Source organism: Mus caroli, chromosome 17, assembly GCF_900094665.2.
Source record: "Mus caroli chromosome 17, CAROLI_EIJ_v1.1, whole genome shotgun sequence".
Taxonomy (NCBI): Eukaryota; Metazoa; Chordata; class Mammalia; order Rodentia; family Muridae; genus Mus; species Mus caroli.
The window spans coordinates 84,108,100-84,123,723 of NC_034586.1; the positions used below are offsets into that span (position 1 = coordinate 84,108,100).

A 15,624-nucleotide genomic window follows, 5' to 3' on the forward strand; every position below is an offset into this window, starting at 1 on the left:
CCCCTCCCCTCCCGTCCTTCTCCCCTCTCTTTCTTTCTTTCTTTCTTTCTTTCTTTCTTTCTTTCTTTCTTTCTTTCTTTCTTTCTTTCTTTCCTTCTTTCCTTCTTTCAGGCAAGGTCTCTATGTAGTTGAGGCTGTCCTAGAACTCAGTAAGTAGACCAGGTTGGCTTCAAACTCGCAGAGATTCTCCTGCTTTAGCCTCCAAAGTGCTCACCATATTCACCTAACAGCCTGGACTAAAGCCTAACAACTTTTGTCATACACTTTGATCTTCATAAAGCTGAAACTAGCCTTTTTTGCATTAGGAACATTGTCTAGGGCTAGAACAGACTTCATCATTGTGCTTGGGGCCATTTGAAATAGCAAACTTTTCAACAAAACAATGCAAAGCATTCACTTAGTATCATCTTGCGGGATGTCAGTTGGGAATATAGGCTTTGGGTCAGTCAGATCTTTGCTACTCTGCGTGCTTGCAGATGCTCCAGTGAGTATTGTGTTTGAGCTACACACACATTTTATGCAAATTTGCGGATTCATTTTGCAGATAATGAGTACCAACCATGAACTCGGCATGTCAGAGTCAGCAACAACCAACTTTTGTTCCATTTCTATGAATTTCTAGAGATCTGTGCCCTTATTAGGTTTGATAACCAACAATTGACAGAATGGCATTGTATTTTGCCTATTTAAGATTTTATTGTGTGTATGTGTGTGTGTGTGTGTGTGTGTGTGTGTGTGTGTGTGTATGTGTGTATGTGTGTGCCATAGCTTATGTGCAGAAGTCCAAGGTCACCTTGCAGGAGTCAGCTATCTCCTACCATGTGTATCCTGGGATTGAAATCAGTTGTCAGTCTCTATGGCAGGCGCTGTCTGAGCCACCTTGCCAGCCAGAATATTTTAATTTAATCTTCACAATATTTCAATCTCAATAATCTAGAGTTTTCCCCCAAACTATGGGTCATTAAAGCTCACCTGCCAATTAACTTTTTCCCATGCCTCAGCCATCCTTTGAAATAGTAAAACACGTAGATATGGCTTTAAAAAAATATTTAGGAGCTCTTTACAGATTTGGACAAGAGCCTGCTGTAGGGTACATATTACCTTCTTCCCCTTTGTGGCTGGCCTTTTTAATACTAGTTGAGAATGAGAATCTTAATTTTAATTTACTCTTATTTACCAACTAGGGTTTTAAAACAATGTGTCTGATCAAACAGCCAGCCAGTCAAAATAAATTTCTAAATTCAGTAATATGAATTCATACAGACTCTCTTGCTAAAGTTGTATGTTTTTCTTTGGAATGTTTATTTCTGGAATGACATTTTTAAAACAATAAAAAATTTTCCATTCCTATTCAAACCATGGAAATGGATTACACTATTTAATTCTGCCACTTGGTGGTGCTACAGAAAACTAACACTACTCAGGAACGGTTATTCTGGAAGTTTGGATGGCAGTGCTTATTGATTAGCAAGTCTAAAGTGTACAGGTTTAGTTTGTACAGGAAACGATACAGGCGGAGCTCTTTGCTGAACAACTCCTGGATTGCTCCCAGATAAAAGAGAAGCTAGCTAGCACAGCTTTCATTTTAATTATACCTCTAAATAATCCACAGGGCTGACTTAGCCTTCCTAGATGAGTTTCCTCCACAATAAATGTAATAATATTTACTTTAAAAAACCTAGAGAAATAAAGTTGATGTTCCTCTGTCCTGCTTCATTTCCTTCTTTTTTTGCTAGAGGCACCGACCAACCAGTGTTCTAGTTGTCTCTGTATTTTTACTACATGTTCATGTGTTTAAGAATAATGTTGGGCCAGGCAGTGATGGCACATGCCTTTAATCCCAGCACTTGGGAGGCAGAAGCAGGCGGATTTCTGAGTTCGAGGCCAACCTGGTCTACAAAGTGAGTTCCAAGACAGCCAGGGCTACACAGAGAAACCCTGTCTCGAAAAACCAAAAAAAAAAAAAAAAAAAAAAAAAAAAGAATAACGGGGGGGGGGGGATGGCTCAGTGGTTAAGAGCACTGACTGCTCTTCCAAAGGTCCTGAGTTCAAATCCCAGCAACCACATGGTGGCTCACAACCATCTGTAATGGGATCTGATGCCCTCTTCTGGTGCTTCTGAAGTCAGCTACAGTGTACTTACATATAATAATAAATCTTTGGGCCTGAGCAAGCAGGGACTGAGTGAGCCAGGTCAGCTGGAGTGAGCAGAGGTCCTAAAAATTCAATTCCCAACAACCACAAGAAGGCTCACAACCATCTGTACAGCTACAGTGTACTCACATACATAAAATAAAACAAAAAACGGAATGTTATTTCACATATTATGGAGATTATATATACATACACACACACACACACACACACACACACACACACACACTGTGTGTGTAGTCCAGACTGCTCTTAAACTTGATTTCCTCTTGCCTCAGCCTCCCAAATGCTAGGACTGCTGGTATGACTAAACATGTCTGGCTACTTCCACTTCATAATTTTTAAGATTATGTATCGTATATTACAATTCACTATTTTTTTTTTTAAGACAGAGTTTCACTGGCTGGCCTGAAACTTAATATGTAAACCAGTAGAGATCCATTTGCCTGTCTGCCTTCTAAGTATTGAGATTACAGGTTTATACAGCTGCACCCAGTGCAATTGACTTATTTAACATAATGTTCATATGTATGTGTTTGTGTACAAATGTAGTTCATTAGTTTCAACTGTCATATTATGTCTCAGCAAACACATATCTTTCTTCATTCATATTATTCTAACAAGAAATACTTCAATGCTATACCTACATTAATCCTCAAGAGAACTGTCAAAAATATTTTAAATGAAAAGGAGCAGTTTTTCATTATAAGTTATCTCAAGATATCTAGTTTAGCTGTTTAAAAACAAAACAAAACAAAACAAAACATTAACGGTTTTTACATCTCAATGCGTGGTAGAAATTTTCAGAAACTTCTTCATGTTCTTTTACGGCTTAAAATGTTCTGATAGATGAATAAGGGTCAGGGGCGGGCATGTGGCATTTGAGTAGAGAAAGGTCAATAACAAAACACAGAAGACAATGAAGGTTTTCTGATCTGAGAAGGGGAGAAGGGCAAACGGTATAAATATGTGGTAGGTTGGACAGTTTACAGTGTAGCACAAGTCTGGGTATCCAGATAATGAATGAGAAGGCGGAAAACAAGCTTCCAAGATGCAAGCGACTGACGCCAGGCGGTTGCTATGGCAACTAGGAGACTGGGTAGCCAGAATTCTTGGTGTTCTTAGAACGCTTCTCCTTGCATCCTCTGTCTCTCCCCTCGGTGTTCCATCCATTCCGTAGGCACTCATTCTCCTCCCGCTTGATTCTGGCTCGCCCGGAAACGGGTCGCCATCTTCACGCCTCTCCCAACATGGCGTCCCGGGTCTCAGGAGGGGCAAAAGCACGGCACAGGCGGGTCTGCCAGGCCGCACATGCGCGAACCGGAGCACCAGAGGGCGGGGCGGTGATGTCAAGACGTCGCCCCGCCCCCGGTGGTCGCCCCGCCCCTGGTCCCGCTCCTCCTCCCTCCCGCCTGGAAACCCGGAAGTGGAGGAGGAGGAGGCGCGGCGGCGGCGGCGGCGCTGCAGAAGCTGGCTGAGCCCTGCCCGGGAGGAGCAAGAGTGGGGTTGGGGGCGGGGGGCGGGGCTCGGCAGCCCGGGCGGTCAGGCCTGGACGGGGCGGGGGAGGCCATGGCCTCCGCAGAGTTGCAGGGGAAGTACCAGAAGCTGGCTCAGGAGTACTCGAAGGTACCCATCGTGGGTGGGGGAGACAGGGGTTCCTGGCCCGGAGGCCTCAGCTGGCTGTGGCAGCAGATTTGGGATGGTGGGGGGGATGCTGAGGGCTCCTCCTCTCCTCTCCACCTCCTGCTTCCACCATTACGATGCCTCCACCTGCAGCTCCATGGAGATAGGGCCGGGCGGTGTCTGGGTCCGTGTGCGTCTCTGCAGAAAGGAGCTGGAGTTTGAGTCTTCCTTCTCGCTGGACCAGCAGGCTTAGAAATGGAATGACAAAATCCAAGGCACAGCTTTTGGTGCTAGCGTGAGGGGAAGGAAGGAATGAGGGACCACCCTATGCTCTCTGCTTCCTCAGTTTGCCCGATGATGGGGGAAATCACCATCTCCTTTTCCCGAGGAGATGCTTTTAAAGTTAAAACGACTCATTTGCCACCACATCAGTTTGGGAGGGTAAACGGCCTCATTGGGATGGGTGCTTTAGAATACAGATGTTGTCTCCACTGATTTTGACAGCTTGGGTGGTGGGGCTGATGTCTTTTTTCTCTTGCACCTTCCTTCCGTGGAATGGGGCAGTGCACACAGCAGGTTCTCCTTAAATACAGAATTATGCAAAACAGGGACCCGGCCTTCTGAAGTGTCAGTCTTTCAATGGTGAAACCTTTTTCTTGGACAAGGGTGGTGCAGTTTCTGGGTAGGGTTTTCTGCCTGAAAGAATATTCTAATGAAGTTATTAAAGCCGAGTCTCACACCTTTGAAAAGGATTCGGTAGTCGTGTTTAATTTCCAGTTATCTTGGCATTCACAGAAGCAATGAAAAGATTTCGCCCTTTTTCTAATTTGGAAAAAAAAAAAAACCCAAGTGTACGACATCCCCCTTTATGATTTTATTAAGCTTGTATTTGGGAAGGTAAAGTGAAATATAAAGAAATGAAACTGGCATCCAAGCGTGCACCCTCAAGTCCTCAGCATCAGATGGGAGCCTTGATGGCTTTCTGCTTATCACTCACGTTGTCCACTCCCTTTGTATTTCCGTTTGCAATCCTCATAGACTTGTGTGGCTCGGTGTCTGAGAGAGCGCATTGTCTTTCGGGGGAGGATTCCCGTGTTTGAAAGAGCCAGAAGTTTGGAACAGTTCCATATGACGAAGGAGGGTGGGTGGAGGATGGCAGTGCCCAAATTTGCCACTACTATTTTTGGTTGGAAATGTTTCGTGCATATAAAGTAAGGGGCCGATTTCCATCTCTGGAAGGTAAACAACTTTGAAAGTTTGGTTCCAAATGGCCAGTGAGTAGAGTTCCAGAAGGGCTCAGAGCAGTGGCCGTGTTGCTGGAATAATTATCTCACCTCCTAAAGTAATGAAAGACATCGGAAGGTTTTATTCTTTTGGGTTTGTAAATGTGTTCAACAAGCTCACGTTATTATGTGCACCCCACAAACAGTGTGCCAGGCTCAGCTGAGAAAGCCGGAGCTCAAGCTGCACAATCACCTTTAATAGACCCTTAAATTAGCCTGGCCTGTAATTATGTTACAGTGTAGCAAGTGATGGTCAGTGTAGCGCAGAGGAGAGGTCACTGGGGAAGGGTGAAGTTTCTTACCCAAGGGGGATGAAGAGAGTGGTAGCTTTCCATGTAAATTGGTTAGCTTATGTTTGCTGTCATGAAAACATCTTAAGATACATGGCAGGCAGAGTGTGGTGAAGGGAGAGTGGGCTAGATCACGAGGGCTGTGGATTTCAGATAAGATGTTTGCAATGGGAAGGTGGAAGAAACCCAACCATCCATCTGTCCATCCACCCGTCTGTCCACCCGTCTATCTATCCATCTATTTATTAATGTGTGTGTATGTGTGTGTCTGTGTGTGTATGTGTGTGGGTGGGGGGGTGGGGTGATGTGATGGCGAGGAGGAGGAGGAGACAGCTTTTTGGGGGTTGATCTTCTTCTTCTTCTTCTTCTTCTTCTTCTTCTTCTTCTTCTTCTTCTTCTTCTTCTTCTTCCTTCTTCTTCCTTTTTCTTCTTTTCTTCTTTTCTTCTTCTCCTCCACCATGTAGGTTCCAGGAACTGTACTGAAATCGTCAGGTTTGGTGTCAAGTGCCATTAATGGTTGAACCATCTTGTCAGCTTCCAAAGGTCTCTTTTACTGAGGGAGTAATATTACTCTTTGGAAGGAAATTGGTAACCATATGGTAGATAGGAAGGAATAGAGATGTTAGGTTGTTGGACCACACTGGGAAGAAAATGTAGGCTTAAGTAAAGTTGGTGACTGGAATGGAGAGGAGAGGCTACATTCAGGACTTTTGGTTTAACAATACGATTTTTAGCTTACCGGTTTTGAGAGCCTGCTTCGTTCATAGCACTGGGCTCAGGAAAGCTATGAACAGTGTATAAACTGTTTGTCCTCAGGTCTGTCCAGGACTTGGTAATTAAGGGAAGACACAGAGTTTGACAAAGTTCTGAGGTGAAGGATTGTGCTTGCCATTAACCAAGCAAGGTCAAGTGGGAGCAAAGTGGTGCTTTAAAGATGTAGACTTGGAATTTAGGGATGCAGAACACGTGAAAGTTGCATGTTTCCTATGTTCGCTTGAGTTGATGTTGAGAATACTTGATGAAAAAATTTTAATGGAGTTAAACTTGCTAAAAATGGGGGCAAAGATTAGTTCCTTAAAATATTCTGTACAGGTGACCTTGGAGAGTTAATGAGGGTACGGCTGTAGAGAACACCTGTAGGAATGATGTGCTAAGGCGGTCTGCTCTGCTGGACTTGGGGTCATCTCCCCTGTTGGGCCAGACCATTTCTCATTCTTTCGTGTCCACTGTCACAGACATTTCTGAACATAGAAACCATAGAAACAAAAAGGCTGGGTGAGGGCCAGGGGGGTTGCTGTGAGTTCTCTATGTAGACTAGCTTTGGCTACATAGAGAATTCCAGGCCAGCCTATGCTATAACGTAAGACCAAGTCTCAAACACACACCACACACACACACACACACACACTCACACTTGTGCTCACACACACACTCACACACGTGTGCTCTCTCTCGCACGCACTCACGCACACACACACTCGTGCTCACACACACGTGCTTACACACATACACACACACACACACACGTGTGCTCTCTCTCTCTCTCACACACACACAAGCATGCTCACACACGCCATGTTCGCTCAGTTGCATGTTCACACATACACAGACAGACACACTGGCCAAGAACTTGATGTTGTTTTATTTCCTGTCAGCTGTACTGTAAAGCAGTTTCTAGATTAGGTCCCTCCCCTTGATAGCCTCGTGCCGTGGAAGAGGTGTTTCACCTGTTAATTCCCTTCCCTGGTGCACAGATACTGGGCTGATCCTGAAGGGCGCTTGCATTGTTCTTCCACCTTATTTAGGATGCTGGGGGGGGGGGGAAGATTTCCTGTTAATATATAGAAGGAGAGAAGCAGGCACGGGTCCTGAACTAGGAACGTTTGCATTCCTCCTAATCCCCTTCAGAGAGACCTCATCCTGTGTTTCGGGAAGGGCCTTTCCTTACTAGATAACGTGGTCAGATATTTTTTTCCCTGAGAAGTTTTGCTCTCTTCCCCCAAGAATGACATTAATTTTGGACTAGCATCGAAATGAACACAGACAGTAAACTATGGGAGTATTCAGAGAGATCGGGGTATGGTAAAGTTCTCAATAACAAAGATGCAGGAAATTGCAGCAGATATTTTAAAACTTTAATTAAGTAATTATTATTATTATTGGTTTTTCAAGACAGTATATATATATTTTTTTCTGTGTAGACCTGGCTGTCCTGGAACTCACTCTGTAGACCAGACTAGCCTCGAACTCAGAGATGCTCCTGCCTTGCCTCCCGAGTGCTGGGATTAAAGGTGTGCGCCACCACTCTCAGCTTTAAAATATTTTGTATTCATTGATGATTTCATACATGTATGCAGTGTGTCTAGATCATATTCACCCCACTTCCTTGTTCTTCTTCCCCTGACCACACAACATACCCCCCTTGCAGCTTCACGTTTTCTTTTGAGTCCTCACTGAGTCCAGTTAGCTGCCTGCATGCACATGGTGCTAGACCATTCATTAGAGCCCCAGCAGCCTACCAGGATCCACAGCCCAGAAAAAAATCAACTCTCCCCACCCCACTGCCCCCGACCTCCCCGCCATGACAGTTATCAACGGCCAGTAGCTCCCCAGCAGTGGTTGGGGTTTTGAGTTCCTCCCCGTAAACTTTTTTTTCTCACTCCAGGACCATGGCCGGAGGAAGAACCCCACGTCCCTAGTGTCCTGGGGATCTCTCACACACCCCCATAAGAACAAAACAAACAAACAAGCAAACGGAAAACCAAAATTGAAACACAACAACAACTGCAACCAAAGGCAAACAAACCAGGGCTACTTTAGACATCAGCTTTTATATATGGACCCTTAGGGGGATAGTTAATATCTAAACCCGAGCTTGTGATAAACTCCGAGGATCGTCTTTCAAAGAATGTTATCAGTAAAGTAGCCTTTGTTCAGAGAGAGAGTCTTTCTAGGGCTCTCTTTGTGGTCTTAAGAACCAGTAGGGAAGGGAAGCCAGATATTCTTATTTTCCTAGCAGTTTACTTGGCAATGAAAACATCTACTTATGAAGATGGATGGCCTTTGAGAAGTTTTCAGAGCCACTTGGGGAAAGGCCAGTTTGGGTCAGGTTGCTTTGCAGGGGGTCTGATAACTTACCAGCTAAGAGAAGTAGGCCTGGTCTAGATGGCATGAGAGTGAGAGCCAGTTGTCTTTATTCCTGATGTGTGGATTTCAGTAGCCAAAGTGGGACTGGTCTATGTTCAATGCTGCTGGTAAGACTGCATTACAAGGGCGGTCTTCTTTTTTCTTTGCTATTCAGTAGGGCAGCCATGTGTGGAAGTTAATTATTATATGTATGTGTCAGTGTGTATGTACATGCACGTGCGCACGGATACACATGCATGTGCCACCATGTGGAGGTTTCAGTGTTTTCTCCCTTGACCACGCGGGGTTCTCAGATGGAGTTTGGGTTTTCAGTTTTGGTGACAAGTGCCCTTACTAACTGAGCCACCTCACTGGTCCCATGAACGGAAGAATAGCACTAAAGAATGAAGCCAGCCAGGCTGAGGAAGTGAACTTTACATTTTATTTAATCTTGAAGAATTAGAAAAGTTGCATGTGGTTCATGGCTACCCTGTTGGTCAGTGCTCATTTGAGACCCTGGCTTAGTGTCTCCTGTGTGTCTGAGTAAGTCAGCAGACCTCTCTAACCTTCAGGTTCTGGTCTCGTAGGTCCAGGGTGAGGCCTGGAATTTTCTTCCAAGCTGCCTTCCTAGCTGTCTGAAGACCAAATGTTCTGGAATAGTAGATCTCGTCCCTCATGTCATGGTGACCCCAGCCATAAAATTATCCCATCACTACTTCATAACTAATGTTGCTACTGTTATGAATCATAATATAAATATCTGATATGCAGGATTATGTGACCCCCCCCCCCCGAAGGGGTTGAGACCCACAGGTTGCGAACTGTTCTTTGAAGACAAGGTCTGGCCGACTGTTCTCCTCTGGCTGAGCTGACTTTTCTTCTAGTCGCTGAGGGGAAGGAAGCCTTGTGGGTAGGACTTTTGCCTTAGCCAATTTTCTTTCATGAAGACAGGGCCAGAAGAAAGGGTTCTATCTGAAGGCATGCCTGAGAGAAGGCTTTCCCTTTATCAGGGGCAAAATAACCCCTGCTACTCAGTGGTCCGCAGTCTGTAGCCTGCCCCCTGTCCCCACTTCCTGTGGTAGAACTGTCTGAGAGAAAGACCAGCAGATACCGGTATCAGGTTAGAATGTTTCAGAACCGGCCGGACACTGCAGTTAGAACCTGAAGACAGCGTATATGCAGAAACTGAATCGAGGTTACGGTGAGGTTTAAGGTTGTCTCCTTACACACAGTGTTTGGTGACGAGGAAAAGCTGTATATTTCATGTTCGTTTTATAGGGTTGTAAACGTGTGTAAATGTCAGCACGTTTACTTCATGAAAGTAGACATGTAAGAATGGTTCTGACGCCGATGGCAGTTGGGGTTGGATGGGAAGAGGGTGTGTGAAGGGATGGGAGGAGGGTTCTTTCTCCTTCCCTCAGAGTCTTACAGCCGGTTCGGTTGGGAAGTCACTCACCCTGGTCTTGGGCCTGTGATCCTAACGGAGACCGCTGGAGAGACGTGAGGGGAACGTAGCTGGTTTACTGCCCCAGAGAAGCATCTCTGTCTTAGGCCTGATTGAGAGCTGAGGCTGGTTGGCAGAGTTAGGCCCCAGGCTCTTGAGGGCTCATAATACACGGCAGGACATGGAGATGTATCCTGGACAAGGCCTGTGTAAGTGACGTTAGGCTCTTACATTTAGACGCCCTAGGTTTGTTATTTTTATTTGAATAATTAGCTAAACATTTATCTCTATCCATGGCCTTGATCTTTTGTCATGGATGGCACAGAAGAACCGCTGCTGCTCAGAACAGGCTGTGCTGCCGTTAGAGTCGTTTTCTGTGTAATAGAGACCCCAGGGCAGTTGCTTCTCAGTCGCATCAACATGAATGAGTCTCTACCTGTTTGCCGCAAGTGTCAGTGTCTGGTGGCAATCATGTAACTAACAAACAGCTGCAGCTTCCTCCTCTCCAGCTGCATCTGAAGGACCAGGCTGAGCATGGGTGTCAGGGTGCTGGATCATGGAGCAGCACTGGCAGCCAAGGTGCTGGTGAGCAGGAGAGTGCCCAGTGCCAGCAGTGTCGCACCACCTGTCCTCACGGGCCTTCTAGATACAGATTTCTAATGGGAATTTTGTTGACTAGGTTCACAGAAGCTATGCTTTGAGTTGTCAGGAAAACCCAGGTTTTTTTTGTTCTTCACTACACCTTAGAAATGGACGATCAGATTGTACTACTATATTTTAATCTTTTTCTGCCGTTCTGGTGGAACAGGAAGTCATGAGTAGAGGTGCAGCCCGATAGACTTTAAGGCAGTCGCTAGGAGCTTACAAATCCCACGGAGAGAAGATATGCTAGACCACAGTCAGAACAGGGGTCAGAGTCATCCTAAAGACGGAAGTGGCTGTGCTGATCCCAGGGCTTGGAGGCAGAGGCTGGAGGATCAGGAGTTCGAGGCCATGTTCAGTCATAAACGAGTTCCAGGCCAGCCTGAACTACATGCTACTCTATCTTCTAGCTGCCTGGTTTGTAAGTTTCCATCCTTGTAGATGGGCAGCACTGTCCTCAAGAGTGTTTATTGCTTAGAAAGTAGAAAGCTACGTGATGAAAGTCAATATGCAAATAGTGCTCTTCCTTGGACTTTTAGAGCAGAGGTCAGCAGACTTTTCTGTAAGGAGCTATATATATAGTAAATAATTTAGTCCTAAGATGCTATAAGGTTCTGTTGCAATTGCCCATCTCTTTCACTTCATGTGGTACATAAATAAAAAGTATGGCTGCATTTCAACACAACCTTGAATCAGCTCGCAGGCATTCAGATTTCATCCCTTTGTTTACCAAGCCCTTAAAAAATTGGATTTTTAATACTTTTATTTCTAAACATCTTATGTATTTGTCTATGTGAGTGAATGCTTGAATTTTGTTATATCTGGGTACCCTTGGAAGCCAGCAGGCATCAGATCCTCTGGGAATTGGAGTTATAGGTGGCTATGACTCTCACATGACATGGGTCCTGGGAATCGAACTTGGGTCCTCTGGAGGAGCAGGAAGAGCAGCAGCTGCTGAGTCACCTCTCCATCCTCTTAAGAAAGTCATGCCTACATGTAAAACAAACAAACAAACAAACAAACAAAAAAACAGCAATAAAGTATATCCCTAAATCACCTTAAAATACTTTATGTTTTCTTTTAAATGATTTATATTTTAGGACATACATATCTGTCTATCTGTATATGTGCGTATCAGCACACATGTGTGAGCAGGTGCTGGCATGGAGGCCACAGTAGGACATCGGTCATAGGCCTCTCCTCTTACCCTTGGAGACAGTGTTGCCCCCTGAACGTAAGGCTTACATTTCCTCAGCTGAACGGAAACCAGGAAGCCACATCCACCCCCCTTTGGCCCTCCCTTAGAATTGGGGTGACAGGTGTGTCTGGGCATTGGGATCTGAACTCGTTCCTGATCTCATGACATCTGTCCAGTCTTAAGATTCTGTTTTTGAGATAAGGTCTCACCCTGTAGCTCACTGAGGTTGGTTTTGAACTCACTATTATACAACAGACGGGCCTCAAACTCACGGCGGTCTTCTTGCCTTAACCTTGTAGTGTTGGGCTTCTCAGTGTGAGCTACTACCTCTGGCAAACTGTAAATTGTATTTAAATAATAGCCAGATGTTTACTCCCTTGTCTTTCTCATATTCTTCAGATCCATGGTTCTCAGCGTTTTCTTGACTCTTCCTCAGGGTCACCTAGACCATCAAAAGCACAGATATTTACATTACAATTCACAACACTAGCAAAGTTACAGTTATGAAGTAGCAATGAAAATAATCTTACGGTTGGGGTCATCACAACATGAGGAACTGAATTAAAGAGTGTCGAGGCATTAGGAAGGCTGAGATCCACTGATTCAGAACAATGCCATGCATGTGTAAACTAACAAACACACCTTAAAGAACGGGCTCTTTAAGTCCATTCTGATGCTGAGGTCTCTGCTCCCATCTGTGGGACACTGTATCTTTCTGTGTTCTGTTGTAGGTTTCTTATCTGGTTCTTATTGTGTCCTTGGAAAGAAGGGCATAGGGGAGATGTTTGCCCATGTTGCAGACCGTGCTACTGTAGCTCAGAAGTCTAAGTGAAGACCCCGTCCATATTGCCTCGCAAATGGTGGGGCATGGATTGAGATTTGCTTCCTGTTGTAGCTCTGAGCTGTGACTTCTCACTTCCTAACGGGAGAAGCCAAAGATGCTTGTCTCTCCGTTCTCATTGTAAACTTCCTGTTTTGTTTTAAATATCCCATGAAGATTTAGCATTCAATGTTCCCACTTTTTTCGGGGGCACAGAAAATTGTCACTTCTGTTCTCCTTTCTCAGGAGATAGATCTGAGCTATGCAGAGTTGAGGCAAGGTTTCCTGTAGTCTAGTCTGGCCTCAAACTTTCTGTGCAGCCCAAGTTGCCATAGATCTTGTGAGCTTCCATCCGTGACCGTTCAGGTTATGGCATCCGTGAACCCGGAATACCTGGTGAAATAGATTTTATTTTCAAGCTCATCGATAAAAATGATCCCATTTCAGTTTCTCAGAGGAGAACCTAGTCATTCAGCGTCTGTGTTGAGCTCTAGGGTGTTAGCCTGTCAGCCCCTTGCTTCAGCCATATCTGATTCATATGCTCACACTTACCTGTGCTGCAGTCTTTTTCACAGAGAATACTTACTTCTTACCATGGAAGAAGAAGAAGAAGAAAAGAAAACCTATGGGTTTTATCCTCTAGAACCAGGCAGTAGTGGCTATACAGCTACAGATATAAGTAAACATTTACCACTGGTTTTATTTTTTATCTGATATTTAACATGACAGGGCCAGCAAGATGGCCCAGCAAGTAACGACAACTGGGCTTGCTGACAAGCCCAAGGACCTGGTTTCTATCCCTGGGACATACATAGTAGAAAGACTCTTGTAACACAAGAGACAGACAGACAGACACACACACACACACAATGTAGTTATACATATATTTTAAAAAATAACTATGGGGAAGAAGCTCAAATTCATTTTGCAAGGAGAAGGTCCATTTTTACCAGCCCACTTTTATCTCAGAACTTCAAACAGAAGCTGGCATTGTTTAGCTGGCATTGTAACAACAGTAAAAACTGCTGGGCTCCTAGTCTCAGCATTCCATTGCGGTTCTGTGCCTCGATGTCCTCATCTCTAAAGTGGAGGTGAGGACTCTGAGCATTGTCACACACAGAAGGCACCTGGGATGCAATGCAAGTGGATAGTATTTGTGTGTGTGTGTGTGTGTGTGTGTGTGTGTGTGTGTGTGTGTAGAGGGGGTTTAGAGCTACTGTTATTTTATAACTGAACGTGCTTCGGCTGATGGCTGATAAAGGTCTGCTATCCCTGAGGCATTCCTGCGATGATGGTGGTTATCTGTCTACTGTTGGGTGCCAGGTCCGATGAGTCTTTTCTCGCTCTACTCTCTGCTTACATCTTGTTCTGTCTTTTGTTCACTTGTGTCTAATGAAACTGTCCCGTAAGTTCAAGAAAATGGCATTTTCTCTTTTTATGTTGAGATTTTACTTTATGTGGACTTATTTTATGTGTATGAGAATTTGCCTGCATGTATGTGTCTGTGGCATGAAGACTCATGTATACAGTAACCGTAGAGGCCGGAAGAGGATGCTAGATGCGTGGAGAGTGGGGTCCAGACCTTGGTTGCTGGAACTTGAACTCAGGTCCTCTGGAAGAGCAGCCAGTGCTTTAACCATTGGGCCATCTCTCCAGCCCCACATTTTCTCTTCTATTGTATCATTTTAAATTCAGGACCATGGCTATAAAGAATATGAATCCATATAAAGAATGATATACTCAAAGCCAGGAGACCTGGGTTTTATTATTTACTTATTTATCTTTTTAATAAACCCTGAGAACCTCAGGCAAGTGCTCTGCCTGCCACTGGGCTCCAGCCCAGGGAATACACATTTGCTAGTGACTAGGTTTATATGTCACTGGAGGACTTATCTTCTGTGTTCCATTTGACAAGTTTATTAAATCTGTTCCCCCCTTTGGGGTAAATAGTGCTTGTTTTCGCACAAGCAAGTGTGTGTGTGTTCATGTACACACACACACACACACACACACACACACATACACACACACAGAGGAATGTATATATAAGGCAAGAAGATATTTAGTTATTCAATGTAAAGTTTTCGTTACGAAGTAACTGCGATTTTCGGTTTTTTATTTTGTTTTGTTTTGGTTTGGTTTTTTTTTTTTTTTGGCTGTAAGTGGTTACTCCATTTTAAAGGTAATGACTGCTTTCTGTTTTCAGCTTCGAGCTCAGAATCAGGTTCTGAAGAAAGGTGTCGTGGATGAGCAGGCCAGCTCTGCTGCTCTGAAGGTACGCACCGCGGGGACCTGGAGTTGCAAAGGTTGCTATGTCTGGGGAAGTAGGTGGTTTAGGGGGTAAAGTCCCACGTTCTTGACACTGATTTACTAGGGATAGGAATGGTAGAATTGTTCTCTGTGTCTAACATTCCTTCGTGCTTACAGATGCGTATTATATGTTCCCTCAGCAAAAAAAAAATGTAGAAAAAGACTGAGTTTATGTAATGCGTTTCTTCTGTAGGTCGAGGCCTCCTTTGTGGAGTCAGATCTGTCTGGATGACCCAGCCTTTTGTCTGCCGTTCCAGGCAGCCCTCTGATGTTTGTGTTTGCACGCCCAGTGCTCAGCAGTCTGGCCCTATGAATGAGTACAAATGTGTGACTCCTGTGGCTCATTTACTCTTGCCTTTAGCTTGCAGTGATGACCTGTGCTGATGTGCACACTGAGGGGTACGCTCACCGTCAGCTCCCGTTCATTAACTGAGGTGTAATGGGATAAGGAAGGATTGATCTCTGCCCCATCCGTCTGGCGTATAATAAATGCTGGCTTGGTTTTGAATGGATAGGTTAATTGTAGGATCTGGATCTTTCCTGAAACCTTTGAAGAAGTGATCACTGACTCCTGATGCTTAAAACCTACGACTGAGGAAGCGGTCTCCAAGTGGCCTGCTCTGTGTGGCAACTCCTGACGCTGGTCTTGCAGATAGCTCTGGTTGGTTGGACTGTGTGGATGGCTATGGTCATGGTCCTGACGCTGGTCTTGCAGATAGCTCTGTGTTGGTTGG

General features: G+C 44.8%; 1 protein-coding gene across 1 annotated transcript in view; it reads left to right on the forward strand.

Moving 5' to 3' along the window:
- The first annotated feature begins 3,555 nt into the window (after nt 1-3,555).
- Ppp1r21 (protein phosphatase 1 regulatory subunit 21) overlaps nt 3,556-15,624 on the forward strand; it is a 59,789-nt gene continuing 47,720 nt past the window's right edge. The window contains exons 1-2 of the mRNA XM_021186002.2: nt 3,556-3,780; nt 14,787-14,855. Of these exons, the coding sequence (XP_021041661.1) occupies nt 3,724-3,780; nt 14,787-14,855 (126 nt within the window). The 5' untranslated portion in view covers nt 3,556-3,723. The remainder of the gene's footprint in view (nt 3,781-14,786; nt 14,856-15,624) is intronic.